The 14,938-nt window shown below is 35.4% G+C and overlaps 2 protein-coding genes across 2 annotated transcripts; both read left to right on the top strand.

Annotated features, from left to right (window-relative positions):
• The first annotated feature begins 373 nt into the window (after positions 1-373).
• Positions 374-2,521, top strand: LOC105162961 (tetraspanin-15). The gene is made up of 2 exons (XM_011081141.3): positions 374-1,071; positions 2,222-2,521. Exons 1-2 carry the CDS (start codon positions 448-450, stop codon positions 2,519-2,521), a joined length of 924 nt encoding a protein of 307 aa, XP_011079443.1. The 5' UTR covers positions 374-447.
• A 9,754-nt stretch (positions 2,522-12,275) lies between these two features.
• LOC105162879 (glycine-rich protein) lies at positions 12,276-13,049 on the top strand. The gene has a single exon (XM_011081039.3). It carries the CDS (start codon positions 12,381-12,383, stop codon positions 12,810-12,812), a length of 432 nt encoding a protein of 143 aa, XP_011079341.1. The 5' UTR covers positions 12,276-12,380; the 3' UTR covers positions 12,813-13,049.
• Positions 13,050-14,938: the final 1,889 nt, after the last annotated feature.

The raw sequence follows: 14,938 nt of genomic DNA, 5'->3' as shown, positions 1-14,938 counted from the left end.
TATAATTTTTAAAATTATATGATCAAATTATAAATTTTAATTTGGACAAAATCAATATTACCACCCCAAAATTTACAATACTAAAATTGCATTTTTCCATATTCTGAAATAACGGATTTAGAACAAAAGGGTACGTACACCTAAATCTATCAGTAAAGAATTCTAACAAATAAGAACAGAAACTTGTAAAAAACCTAACCTATCATGTCCTATATTCTATGTATTCATGTACATTAAAACCTAGATTTTGTTAGAACCTGCGACTCATTCTCCCAACCTCCCATCCTACAATCCCTCAACCTCCACGATTTATAGCAAATCTGAGTCTTAACATTCCACCAACGACGACTTGGTAAATCCTCCCCAACACAAACTCACTGCACTTACCTACTTACCCTTAAAACCTCCACACTGATCACCACTACTTCAAACTCCACCTTAACTAACATGCCTGATCATCAAGACATGGCTGAAACCACCAACAACGATAACCCCACCGAAACACCTGTCGTTCTGACAGTCGAACAAGACAATAAGCCCACAGACACGAACGAGGAACAATCAGTCGATCCTAAACCCGACGAGAAACTCGCGCAACACGAATCGACTAACATGGGGAGATTCGTGCTCCCAGTAGTAGCCTTACTCACGTTCCTGCTTTCGATCCCGTTCCTCTTTGAAGCAATATGGCTGCTATACGTGCAGCAGCACGACTGCGAAAAGCTGCTGAAGAGCCTGCCGGGATTGCAAATAGGCATAGCCGTCGGCCTGTTCTGCGTGTTCTTGGTTAGCAATGTGGTTGTGTACTTGAGGGCTAGATGGTCGCTGGCACCCGGGCTGATCGTAATGAAGATTGCGTTGGTGTTGATGTTCGTCGTCGGGCTTACTCTTAGAGGCAGCTTTGAGGGGGAGACACGACAGATTCCGGCCTCTCCTGGTTGGTTCAAGGTCGAGGTTGAGGATGATGGTAACTGGGATAACATCAAATCATGCTTGTATGATACGAAGATGTGCAGGGATTTGATGTCCAGATCTTACTATCCCATGCCCACTCATTTGTCTCCAATTGAGGTAATATATATATTTATATATATACATATGAATTATTTTATATTTTTTTGTCTCATGTGTTAGGAGCATTTTAAATTTAGTCTCATTTGTTACTATTTTCTCATATATTTTAAAAGAAATTACTATTGGCTACACATTAATGGCTCCGGCTAAAACTCGTGGTAAATAATTATTATCAATCATGGTTAAAATTGATGCAAAAGACTAACAATCATTGCGTGATCACAGCTAACAATCATTGCGTGATCGTGGTTAATGATTATCTGCTATGGCGCTTATTTATTATTAACTATGATAATTAGCTATGGTTAATATTATATTTATTACAGTAACATTACATCCCATAAGTTGAATTTTTTTTTAATGTTAGTCCTCACATTCAATTTTCATCCAATAATTACCGAACAATTTACGGAAAATGTATGGAAATACTAACGGCTCTGCTAATTATTGAATGGAAAATAAATATGAGGACTAAAATTGAAAAAAATTTCAACTTATAAGATGTAATATAAAAAAATTCTAACAAATAGGATTAAATTGAAAAAATCCTAACATATAGGACCAAAAATTCAATTTTTTCCATGGGTTAGATTTATACATTTGTATATGTTCAATTAGTGATCTTCTACAACGTTTCAGCGTATGATAAATTTTATTACATTAAATTGTCTTATGCTTTTAGGGCCATATACTTTTTGTTCCATTATTTACATTAATGATCTCACAAATTTTTAAAAAAATCATCTTCTATTCTTTAATCAAATTCCATTAATATTTTAATAAAAAATCATTCGTTGAGCACGTGATCGTTATTCATATCATAATGACTTGTTATTATAATTTTGTATGTACTCCCTCTCTCCCACAAAAAACATGTCATGAAATTATATATTCATTTGTTCGAAAATATTATATATCTCTTACTATATAAGTTATTATAATGTTTTATTAGGAAAATAATATTTTTTGTCTCGTGATTTAGGGTGAGTTCTTAACTTTTAAAAAGTACCATTTTTAGTCATATGACAGTTTTTAATTAAATATTTTAACGGAACATGAAGCATGTATTTTTATTACAGTACATTCTAAGTTGGGATAGAATTAAACATCACTGATCATTTACTCTAATCTTCTTCACCTTGTCAAGGGTGGATGCTGCGATCCGCCATCAATCTGTGAGATGGAGTACGTGAACATGGGCTACTGGATAAAACCCAACGAGACGATGAACACGGACGGACAATACGACAAGGACTGCGATGTGTGGCAGAACAACGAAACGGTGTTGTGCTACGACTGTCAGGCTTGTAAACGAGGGTTCGTTAAGACGTTGGAGGGGAAATGGGTGAGAATTGGGACATTCCTTGTAGTGATGTCTCTGTTGCTTATGATTTTTCATCTGCTGCTCTTTGTTACTACAATGTGGGAGCAGCAGAAGTTAACGTAGGCATACATGTGTTCTTTGGTTTTGTTTTTCCGGTTTGTTTCTTTGTTTAATTTGTGTTCATTGTCTAGTTTGATATCTCTTGAGATTTCTTGGTTTACATGCAATGAACATTTTCAATATATTGTCTATACAAGAACATGAATACATATGATGTATATTGGTAAAAAATATTAACCTGCAAAGATAAAAAAGTAATTTAATATATAAGTCACATGTTAAACAAATGCAACCCACCACACAATATAACTTCCAACACTATTATAAATACCAAAAATATTATTTTTTTTTAACCTAACTACTATTCATTAATAGTGACTACTCTTACTAAAAGACTCCCTCAAAAATCGTGTTTTCACCTGGAGTTATTGTGTCGCAGGTATAATTTTCAATTTCATACTTTTGGGACTGAGATGTTAGCATGTTCTCTGGTCATATGTGCTTTTGTTTCTCCCGTTTTTGCTCATGGCTTCTGTCGAACATAAAAGTGCTCTTTGCACCACTTTTCAGTGAATAGCAAGAATTATATCGTCTGGTGCCAAGCCTTTGGGTTGTTTATAAGCTCTCAAGATAAACTGAAATATATTTTGACTTCTACCGCTAACTCTACCGATGCTACTTTTTCTACTTGGCAACAAGTTGATTACTCAGTTATGACTTGACTTCTAAATAGTTTGGAGGAATAAGTTGGTACATATGTTATGTTTTTAACTTCTGCTAAGATAATGTGAGATGCGGTACATGATATGTAGTCTCATGAAAAGAACATATCTTATGTTTTTGAACTGTATGGGAGGTTTTTCTCCCTCAAATAAGATGGTTGTATAGTTCCAGACTATTTTACCTCATTTAAGGGGATAACTGATGAGATTCTATTATATCACCCATTGAGTTGTGATGCTCTGACTCGCAAGACTCAATGGGAAGATTTTTGGTGGCGAAGTTCTTGTCTGGCCTTGAAAACAATCTAAAATTGATTTTTGATCATATTGGCCAATGACTCGGTCCCTACACTATCCAATGCTCTGTCCCGTTTCCTCCGTATTGCTACTAGTTCTTCTGAATCTTCATCTGGTACAACCACCGAGCCCTCAGCCATGGCAGTTTGTGGCAGGGGCCATGACTCTTCTGAAGGCCGTGGTGATTGTGGTCGATAACTTCTGCTAAGGTAATGTGGGAATAAACTTTATCGTTATTGTTAAATGTATATTTCTGGGGCACTCACGGGGTACAAAAGGGGTATTGGTGTTGTGATCTTAAATCTCATTGGTCCTTTACCTATGTAGATGTTACCTTCTTTACGTCCACTCCTTATTACTAAAAAAACTCTTCTCCTAATGTTCTTACCACCTATCTTCCCTTACTTGTCCTGACTTCATCTATTCCCCAGCATACGAAACTGCCAACACGACCATTATAGGTGTATTGATCGCAACATAATCGTTTAACAACTATAGTGTTTCTTGATCCACCTCTTCTTCATCTCGTTGTAGCTCTTGGCACCTCCACTTTATCAGGATGACCTCCCATTGCTCTTCTCAAAGGTAAAAGGTCCTACACTACTCATCCCTTGACTCATTCCTTTTCCTATTGGTGTCTTATTCCTATTTATCGTGTTTTCTCTATCTCTTTATCATCTGTTTCTATTCCTAATTCTTATTGTGAGGCACTTCAGCATCCAAAGTGGAAAATGGAGATGGAGGATGAGATGTTTGCTCTCATTTCTCGAGGCACATGGGAGCTTGTTGGTGTACCTCCTAATATCGATGTTATTGTTTGTCAATGATTATTTACTCTCAAGTTTCGAGCTAACGGGACCCTTGATCAGTATATAGCTCGTCTGGTTGCATAGGGTTTTACTCAAACATATGGGGTAGATTATTTTGAAATATTTTCCCCTATCGCTAGCCTTAACTCTATTAGATGAACAGAAAAAATGCACTTATATGATGACTTCGATGAAACGATTTATATGAAGCAACCTCCTTGTTATACTGCTTAGGGGAAGAAGCAACGTATGGTGTGCAAATTGAAAAAAACTATTTATTGTCTCAAACAAAGTCCTAGAGCATGGTTTGATAAACTCAATCGTATTATTAGTGAGTTTGGTTTTTCGTGGTGCCAAGCAGATCAATCAATCTTTGTCCGAACTAAGGTATCAGGTAGAATTGTTCTACCAGTTTATGTTGATGATATCTTGATCACTTGTAGTTATGTTGCTGGAACAAAAGAGGCCAAGAAATGCCTACAAAAGAACTTTGTCACTAAAGATTTAGGGAGGCCAAAGTCTTTTTTAGGGATTGAAATTACTTATAGCAATCATTGGTTCTATCTATCTTATAGAAAGTACGCTTGTGATCTCCTTCAAGAAGTAGGTTTACTTGGCACTAAACCGGTAAACACTTCTATGGATTCTAATCCTAATTCCTAGAATGATGATGTAACTATTTGGAAAACAAGATAAAGTATAGAACACTTGTTGGCAAGCTAATCCACGTAACTCTAACTAGGCCTGATATTTCCTTTGCAATTGATCTAGCTAGTTAGTTAGTTTATAGATAAGCCACGATCAGTTCAATGGGAAGTTTTTCCAAGGATCTTGAAGTATATAAAGGCATCGCCTGGTAAAAGGTTATTATTCAAGCGACAGGGACACATAAAGTAGAAGTTTATTCTAATGTAGACTATGTTGGGTCGAAAGATGATAGAAAATCTACTTTTGGATATTGCATCTATATTTGTGGAAACCTTGTGACTTGACATAGTAAAAAACAAACTACAATTGCTAGATCAAGCACAAAGGCTGAATATCGGATTTTGGCTCACACCGCTAGTAAAGTTTTCTGGTTAATTAAAGAATCTGCTGAAAGAGTTAGGTTTCATGTATAATAACCCTGTACCTATGCACTGCGAAAATCAAGAAGCTATTCATATTGCCAATAATCATGTCTTTCATGAGAAAACAAAGCATATTGAGGTTGATTGTCATTTTCTTCATGAGGATGTCATGAGTCGTCAGAAAATTTGCACTCCCCTCACTCCTTTTTTAGAGCAAAGAACATATATTTTTACCAAACCTTTGGGAGCAAAGCATTTTTATATTTTGTGTAACAAGTTGTGCATGATTGATATATTTTGCTCCAGCTTAAGGGGGGAGTCTCAGAATATTTAGAATTTCGTGCCTATTTTTTCTTATTTGTTTTGAGTAGGTTTATTTTATTGTTATTTATTAAGTTATAGTTATCACTTAATTCCACCGAAACATATATAGAGGTGGAATAATCAATATTATACACTACATTTTCTTTTGCTTTTTTACTTTCTATATTTTTAAATAATAAAATATTATTTTATATGTATATATTTACTATTATATATTTCATCTATTAAGTATTTATAGACATATTATATATAACGCTAATATATTTTTTTATTTTTTCATTTTCCTCCTGGGGCTGCGCCGGAACGCCATATCCCTCTTCTTCGTTCTCTCGCACCGTCGCCCCCTCTGTGAAATTCGCAGCGGAATGTAGAGAGAAAGTCATTTGGAAAGAATTGAGAGAAAGAAGCTCTATAATTGCGGCAGAAGTGTCTAGCTTTCTGTTCTTGTTATTAACGAAGAAGAAGGTGTACAATATATATAGGCTTAGCCACAACTAACTGAAGCTAACTCTAAAGTGCTATACACTAATAAAAGTGTGAGAACGACTATAATGAAAAGCAACTTCTAATTACAGAAAACAAATATAATAAAACGTCCTTTCACTAATAAAGGTGTTATTCCTGTAAAGCACGATTTCTTCATCTCTGTCATTATAAAGCTGATCTTGAGCTTTCTTCCTGCAGAACAGCATTCAACCTCCAAGAAACAGCAGCTGAAACTTGCAATTTAACACGCCCCCTTCAAGTGGAGCTTGTCACTAAATTGACAAGACCCAACTTAGAGATCAGAAACAGAAATCTGGGTCCAAGTAACGCCTTTGTGAATATATCTGCAGTTTGAAACCTTGATGAAATATGCAATGGTAAGATGAATCCCTGTTTGTACTTGTCTCTGACTATGTGACAGTCCATTTCTATATGTTTTGTTCTTTCATGGAAAACTGGGTTGGTTGTTATATAGAGAGCTGATTGATTGTCACAGTGAAACTTAATACGCGTAGGAAGATTCACTTGCAATTCTTGCAATAGATTGTAAATCCATATGAGTTCACAAGTAGTGGTTGCCATGCTCCTATATTCTGCTTCTGCAGAAGACCTTGACACTGTTGTCTGCTTCTTTGTTTTCCATGAAATTAAAGCATTTCCTAGAAATACATAATATCCTGTGAGGGATTTCCTTGTATCCTTGCAACTAGCCCAATCAGCATCACAAAATGCTTGTAGTTCAAACTTGTCTTCTGAATTGAGCAATAGCCCTCTGTTTGATGTTCCTTTCAAGTACTTAACCATGTGAATGGCTGCTTCCCAATGAAACTTGCTAGGATGCTGCATATGCTGGCTTAATTGTTGGGTTCCATAGCATATGTCAGGCCTACTAAATCCCAAATAGAGCAATCTTCCGAGCAATCTTCTATAAGGTTCTGGATTCTGAAGTTGCTCACTGTCTGTGCTGCTGAGTTTAATTCCTGCTGGGAGAGGTGTGTTTGTTGCTTTTCCATAAGTAAGCCCCACATCACTAATGATGTCATGTATGTATTTGGTTTGAGAAATCATAATTCCCTCACTTGACCTGCAGATTTCTAAACCAAGAAAAAATCTGGCTTCTCCCAGATCCTTGATAGTAAACAGGTTATGTAAGTAGTCCTTAATATCAATTATAGTATCTTGACAAGGTCCTGCAAGCAAAACATCATCAACATAAACTAACAAGCAAAAAAGTCCTTTCTCAGTTTGTTTTGTGAATAGGCAATGGTCCAATTTAGACTGCCTAAAACCATATTTTTCTAATTGACATGTAAACTCTTGATTCCATTGTCTAGAGGCTTGTTTAAGCCCATACAAGGATCTTTTTAATTTACAGACATGATCCTTAGGAATTGTATATCCTTCAGGAGGAACCATATAGATATCTTCATCTAGAAATCCATGCAAAAAAGCATTATTAATGTCTAACTGATGTAAGTGCCATTTATGCTTAGCTCCTAAAGTAAGTAGGATTCTAATGGTGATAGCCTTAGCTACTGGTGAGAAACTATCAAGATAATCCACACCCTCTATTTGATTATATCCCTTTGCAACAAGTCTAGCTTTATATCTATCTATTGATCCATCTTGTTTTAATTTGAGCTTATAAATCCATTTGCTGCCAATAACCTTCTTATCCTTAGGTAATTTTGTTATTTCCCAGGTTTCATTATCCTCTAAGGCCCTAATCTCATTATCCATGGCCTTAACCCACTCTTTGCCTTTCATAGCTTCACTAAAGTTCTTAGGTTCACTAGGATTGTTAGCAGCAATAAGAAAACATTTATGAATGTGATGAGAAGGTTGGATAAGAGGTATATCTGTATTTGTTTTTGTATAAGAACATGTGTAATCTTGCAATCTAACAGGCTGATTGGTCTGTCTAGTGGATCTCCTAAGGCCAACAGTTTGATTTTCATCTACATTGTTATTAATTCCTGTGTCTGCGGCTGTAGGTTGATCAAGGCCTTCAGTGTCATCAAAATCAGTATCAGAAAAGATTATAGGTAATGAACAGGAAATAGGATCACTGGACTCATTGTTATAGGGAAAAACATCTTCATAAAAGGTGACATCTCTAGATATCATCATGGATTTTCTTTTTAGGTCATATACTTTGTAACCTTTTTGATTGGAGGCATAGCCTAAGAAAATACATTTCATGGCTTTAACATCAAATTTTGATTTATGTGGAATGTTATTAGTGACAAAACACATACATCCAAAGGTTCTAAGTGAGGAATAGTCCACAGGTTTATGGAAAAGAGTTTCATAGGGGGTTTTCCAATTGAGTAAGGGAGTAGGTGTTCTATTTATTAGATAAGTAGATGTTAGAATAGTCTCTGTCCAAAACATCTTTGGGAGATTAGCTTGGAACATTAAGCACCTAGCCACTTGTAAAAGGTGTTTATGTTTTCTTTCTACTATTCCATTTTGTTGTGGAGTATATGTGCATGTGGTTTGATGGATAATCCCTTCATTTTTAAAGAAGTTTTGGCAATGTTCTCCTAAGCATTCTGATCCATTATCACTTCTAATCTTTTTTATTCTACAATTAAACTGAGTGAGGACCATTTTATGAAACTCCTTTAGTAATTCTGTTGCTTGAGATTTTTGTTGCATAAGATAGGTCCATGTGCATCTAGAGTAATCATCAACCAAGGTAAGCATATAGGTACATCTAGCAAAAGAGAATTCATTATAGGGACCCCATATATCCACATGCAAAAGTTCAAAACAATTTTCAGAAACAGATGTACTGGTAGGAAATGGAAGCCTTTGTTGTTTGGCTTGTGAGCATATTTCACAGGTGAAGTCTTCATTCTTAACATGTTTAGACAAACCAGTATGTAGGAATACATTTTTGGACAAATGTCCTAATCTTTTGTGCCAAGTATCTAAGGAAACATGTGAAGCATAAAGGCCATATTCTCTGTGTTTGTAAGAGTTTCATCTATGTTCTTTCTGTCAAAAGACTGAGAATTCAAAATGTAAAGTTTCGCTACTAAATGTGCCACTGAAATGACCTCTCTAGTCTTGTGGTCCTGCATCACACAACAAGTTTCAAGGAATTTAATTTTGATAGGGAAAGATTTACATAATTTACTGGCAGAAAGTAGATTAAACGGTAAACTTGGAACAAATAAAACATCATTCAAAATCAATTTATCATTTAATTTTATGACTCCTGATTTTTGAACTTTGTGTTTATTCCCATCTGCAAGATGAACATAAACATTGAATAAATCATTGCTTTTATCAGAAAACATAAGGTCAGTATTACACATGTGAGATGTGGTGCCACTGTCAATAATCCAATCATCAAAATTTCCAGAATTAAGGGGATTATGATCAGCCATTTTACCTGAGAAGTTGTATTTGTCACCATCTGTTATAGTTAGTGTTTGAGGCTTCAGACCTCCAAGAAATTTGTGGAATTCAGATCTGAGTATCTCAGTGATTGCATTTCCATCAACAACACAATTCTCAGCATTCTTAACGTCTATGGCAGCAGCTGCTCTGTTGGACACAGGTATAGTTTTCTTTCTTTGATCCATGAGTGTGTTATACCACTCAGGATATCCATGAATTTCAAAACAAGATTCTTTAAGGTGTCCTGATTTTCCACATTCTGTACAAATTTGTTGCCTTTTATCTTGAAACATTCTTTTCTTTTGAAAATTTTTCTGAAATTCTGGTTTCTTGTATACCTGCATTGCCATATTCTGAGAAGGATGGGATGGTTCCACAGCTTCCTCCTTTTGTTTCTCGATTCTTAGCACCATTGCATATGCCTTACTGATCATAGAAATCATTCAATCCCATAAGGAATTGAATGGTTTGATCATGATTTTTAATGTCTGCATTCTCCTTTGCTGCTCTACAAGTACACTTAGGTGTGTACGTAATACTTGCCAATTCGTCCCACAATTTCTTTAGCTTAGAAAAATATGCAGAGACAGTTAACGAACCTTGAGATAAGCTACCGAGTTCTTTCTTTAATCTGCATGTTGCTTTGTCCGTATCTATTTTCCAATTCAATCCAAAGCTCCCTCGAAGTATTGGTGTACATAAAGCTTTCCACAATGTCTCGTGAAATGGAATTCAATATCCATGAAATAACCATGGAGTCTGCTTTATCCCATTGTTCCATTTCTTTAGAATTTTCTTCTGGTTTTGTTGTCTTCTTGGATGAAACTGAGTTTCGTCTTGGATATTAAGCCCAACTTTATCGACCTCCATGACAGGAAGTTTGTCCCGTCCAGCAGTGTGGTAACAAGGCATAAGCCTGGGTTATCACTCGGTTGTAGTTTGAATGCTTCCATTTCTTCAGCCATTCTTGAAGTTTTGTTTTGTTGTTTCTTGTAGACAAGAGTGTGTCAATCTTGATTTTCTTGGGTGAAAAGAAGGGTAATCAGATACCATCAATGATGGCTCTGATACCATGTGAAATTCGTAGCGGAATGTAGAGAGAAAGTCATTTGGAAAGAATTGAGAGAAAGAAGCTCTGTAATTGCAGCAAAAGTGTCTAGCTTTCTGTTCTTGTTATTAACGAAGAAGAAGGTGTACAATATATATACGCTTAGCCACAACTAACTGAAGTTAACTCTAAAGTGCTATACACTAATAAAAGCGTGAGAACGACTATAAGGAAAAGCAACTTCTAATTACAGAAAACAAATAAAATAAAACGCTCTTTCACTAATAAAGGTGTTATTCCTGTAAAGCACGATGTCTTCATCTCTGTCATTATAAAGCTGATCTTGAGCTTTCTTCCTGCAGAACAGCATTCAACCTCCAAGAAACTTGCAATTTAACACCCTCTCCCTCCTCTCTCATCATCATCGTCGTCCCCCTCCCTCTCTCCTCGTCACCACCCTCCTCGTTCCCATCCCTCCCACGCCCCATTCCCTTCCCCTTCCTTTCCCTTGTGTCCCCTTCAATAATGCCACCCCCTCCCCCTCCCTTTCCTCCCCAACCCTGTCACCCGTTCCCTCCACCGATTGCGCCTCCCACTTGCCTCCTTCCCCATCCCTTGTGTCCCCTTCAATAGCGCCACCCCCTCCCCCTCCCTTTCCTCCCCAGCCCTGTCACCCGTTCCCTCCACCGATTGCGCCTCCCACTTGCCTCCTTCCCCATTGGCGGCATCTCTCTCTCTATATATATATATATATATAATAAGTTTAGACTTTAAATTAAAATTAAAATCCAATAATTTTTAAATAAAAATATAAATATTATTTTAAATTAAAAATATAAATATTATTTTAAATTAAAAATAAAAATATATAAAAATGGTGCATGTGATGGAACAAATGAGTCATGGGCGTTTTCGCTTCATATTAAAAAAAAGGGGGGGTTAATTTGCCGTTTTTTTTTTTACAAAGGAGTTTTTTTTTTCTCATTTCTCATATTATATAGAGGTATATTATATTTAACCCAATATAAAAACATGACAAATCAAGATTATCTACTACGGTCATATAACATTAATCTATGTAATTAAAAACTTAAATTTTGACAACAATTAATCAATTTAATATTCGTAATAAATTTAATTATAATTAAAATATTTATTATACTTTTTAATTGTAACTAATATTTTAATGATTTCGTTCTGCTCTCAAATCCAGAAGTTTCTAACACGATCATATCTTAATTATAAAATCAGCATATCTTCACCATCCATTTCAAGAAACCGTGTTCCTAGGTTAGTTAATTATTCCGTGCTATTTCTTGCCCTGCAACACATGTTATACAATTATAATTAAATTATTAAGTACATGTACAATCAAACTCCACTGTCCTAGTGGAATTGTGGGCATGGGTCGGTCTCCACCAACTCATAATTATGATAAATTGATGACTGCCCATCACATGATCATGAGGATTTCCAAACTGACATTCCACTGCATGCCTTCACCTTTTTTCCTTGCTTCATTCTGACTTCACCTTTTTCCCCAATATTAATGAACCAAAAGTGTGTTCCCACTTCATAATATTTCTTTATTTTTGGCAATATTCACGTTACCAACCCCACCATCTACAACTATAAATAGGTCTCCATGTTAACTTTGTACATGCTCACAAACATTTCCTTCACACACACTTTGCTACACACAATTAGGGTAAATTAAGGAATTGAAGTCTCAATCATTAGGGCAGCCAAAAACCTATGGCAAAGTTGAAGTCCTATATCGTTCTTGCTTTTCTAGTTATATCAGCATTTGTGACCGTCTCTGAAAGTCGTGTCGCAAGGAAGGACCTTGGCTTGGACTTAGGCGGCTTGGGCGGCCTGGGGGTTGGCATAGGTGCTGGGATTGGTATTGGACTAGGAGGCGGTGGAAGCGGGTCTGGAGCTGGGGCTGGGTCTGGTTCGGGCTCCGGTGGTGGCGGTAGCTCGAGCAGTTCCAGCTCTAGTTCGAGTTCAAGCTCAAGTTCAAGTTCAGGAGGTGGTGGTGGGGCAGGCTCAGAAGCAGGCTCTTCTGCAGGATCCTCTGCTGGATCGCGAGCTGGGTCGGGTTCTGGTGGTGCAGGTTCGGAAGCTGGATCATCCGCTGGTTCACGGGCTGGATCGCGAGCTGGATCTAATGGCCACAGTCGATGAACGGTTTAGCACGACGAAATCAATCTAAACTGCATGTCATGAATGAGCTTAATGCATGTGAGACAAAAGAAGATTAAAATTGGAGTTGCAGTAATTATAATGTTATATGTGTGTTTGTGAGTGTGTGATCTAGAAAATAATGAAGGCAGCAATCCTGTAATGTAATATGCACTTCTTTGTACGGACATCCTTGTGTCTATGATTGTTGATTAATGAACAGGAATTAATGTTGAATAATGTAAGGTTTCATGCATGGGATATTCATCGTGGGATTTAGTTTGTGTGTGTGAAAAGGGTTTAAATTTGAACACACTATTTGTAGTTAAAGGGTTTAAAATTACACTTACGACCATTGGGGGGTAAAAAAATACACCATAATTACATTAATTAAAGGTAAAAAAAAAATTCTTCGGTCTTGAAACTAACAGTGTTTAGCATTTTTTATCATGTAACTTTCTCTATTTATTTATTTAATTTTTTAAGTGACAAATGTAGCGTAGCACATTTTGCGCTACATTTCACGTTTAGTCCTTTTTTTGACAAATTTAGTCATATGTGACAATTCTGGTACTAACAATTTATAGTTATCGGACCAAAAATGATATCTATAAACTCCAGTTTGAAGGATACCAAAATTATCAATATAGGATTAAATTTGTCCAAAAAGAGCGAATGTGAGATGTCCATGACTAAATTCTCATAAGAAAAAGGACTAAATGTGTAAATAGATCATGAGATGTTACAAAATAAAAAATATAACTTTGCCTTAATTAAAAGATCAGAAATGGTTTGTTGACTAATTAAAGTTCTTAGCTTATAAATTCTTGTAAACCTTAAAAGTTAGTTTTGTTAATTTATTTGACGAATTCGGTTTTATTTGCTTAAGCTAAAATGACATAATTCAAAATAATGAATACGAAAACCAAAAAGATGCATGACGCATTTTAATTTTTGAGTAGTTTTTTTTTATTTTTTTCATAAATTAATTATAATTACATCATAAATTTTAATTAATGGTAACTATAACAATCAATAAATTATTAATTAAATATTAAATATTTATAATTAATTAATATTTATTAATTATGCTAGTAAATTAATTATAACTACTATTAAATTAAGTAGAACAAATTATGAGACCCCAACTTAATATATATCACTGTTCATGTTGATGCCATTATAATCAACGAGCAGTACAAAAATTGATCGGGGTTAAAATAGTGAAAAATTCCATAAAGACCTCCTCGTCCTTCATAAATTCAAGAATAACATAACATAACAAGAATTTGTATTATGCATCGGATCTTACTTGTCCTGATCGATCCAATAACCCAAAACGATGATCGTTGATCCTCAAGTCATCCAATTAGGGCACCCAACGTGATATGTGGGACCAGGTAACAATTCATCCTCTATGAATAGTGGTTGACCCCATTAAATATATATATATTAAATATATTGAAGTCAAACTCTTCGATCCCCGTCATTTTTCTGACTTTACATCTATTGATGGATTTGAAATAATGAATTATAATTCCTGAAACAAATCCTTAAATTAATTCTATATTATGAAAAGGATTTTAAATTATTGAATTGACTATATTTTGTTAGATATGGATGGATTTCAAATTCTTATAATACAGAGCCATTTGAAATTTTTTTTTTTTTTAATTTTCAATGGAATCCAAATTTATCAATCAAAATATAACTTACGCGAATTCTAATTTACACATCAGAGTATCGATTTTAACTGAAAGCTACCCCATCAACTGTAACGACTTATTTTGTAGATCAATCTATTTTTCTAAATCAAGAAAAACCTTTGTGGACCCCACCTCTTATACCTTTTTTCTTTTTTTTTAACAAAAACCACCTAGAGGTGGAGGAGCTTTTCGAAGTCCTCAATCTTTCTATATTAAAATGCACAAAATAGTTATAGCGGAGAGCTAGCTCCCTAGAATTTATAGCAAAATCATAAATAAGGAGTACTACTCCCTTACAAATAGAGCAATATTAAATAAGAAGTACTATTCTCTTACAACAAAGGACACGAACAGGTGACATCGACCCCAACCCGAATCAAAGTCACAAGTCACTATTTGTTTATATGATTTTCATTAAGCATT

The sequence above is a fragment of the Sesamum indicum genome, linkage group LG5 (genome assembly GCF_026168435.1).
Source record: "Sesamum indicum cultivar Baizhima isolate 11 linkage group LG5, ASM2616843v1, whole genome shotgun sequence".
NCBI lineage: Eukaryota > Viridiplantae > Streptophyta > Magnoliopsida > Lamiales > Pedaliaceae > Sesamum > Sesamum indicum.
Note: the sequence above shows the minus strand (reverse complement) of the source record. Positions and strands in the feature narration are given on the sequence as shown.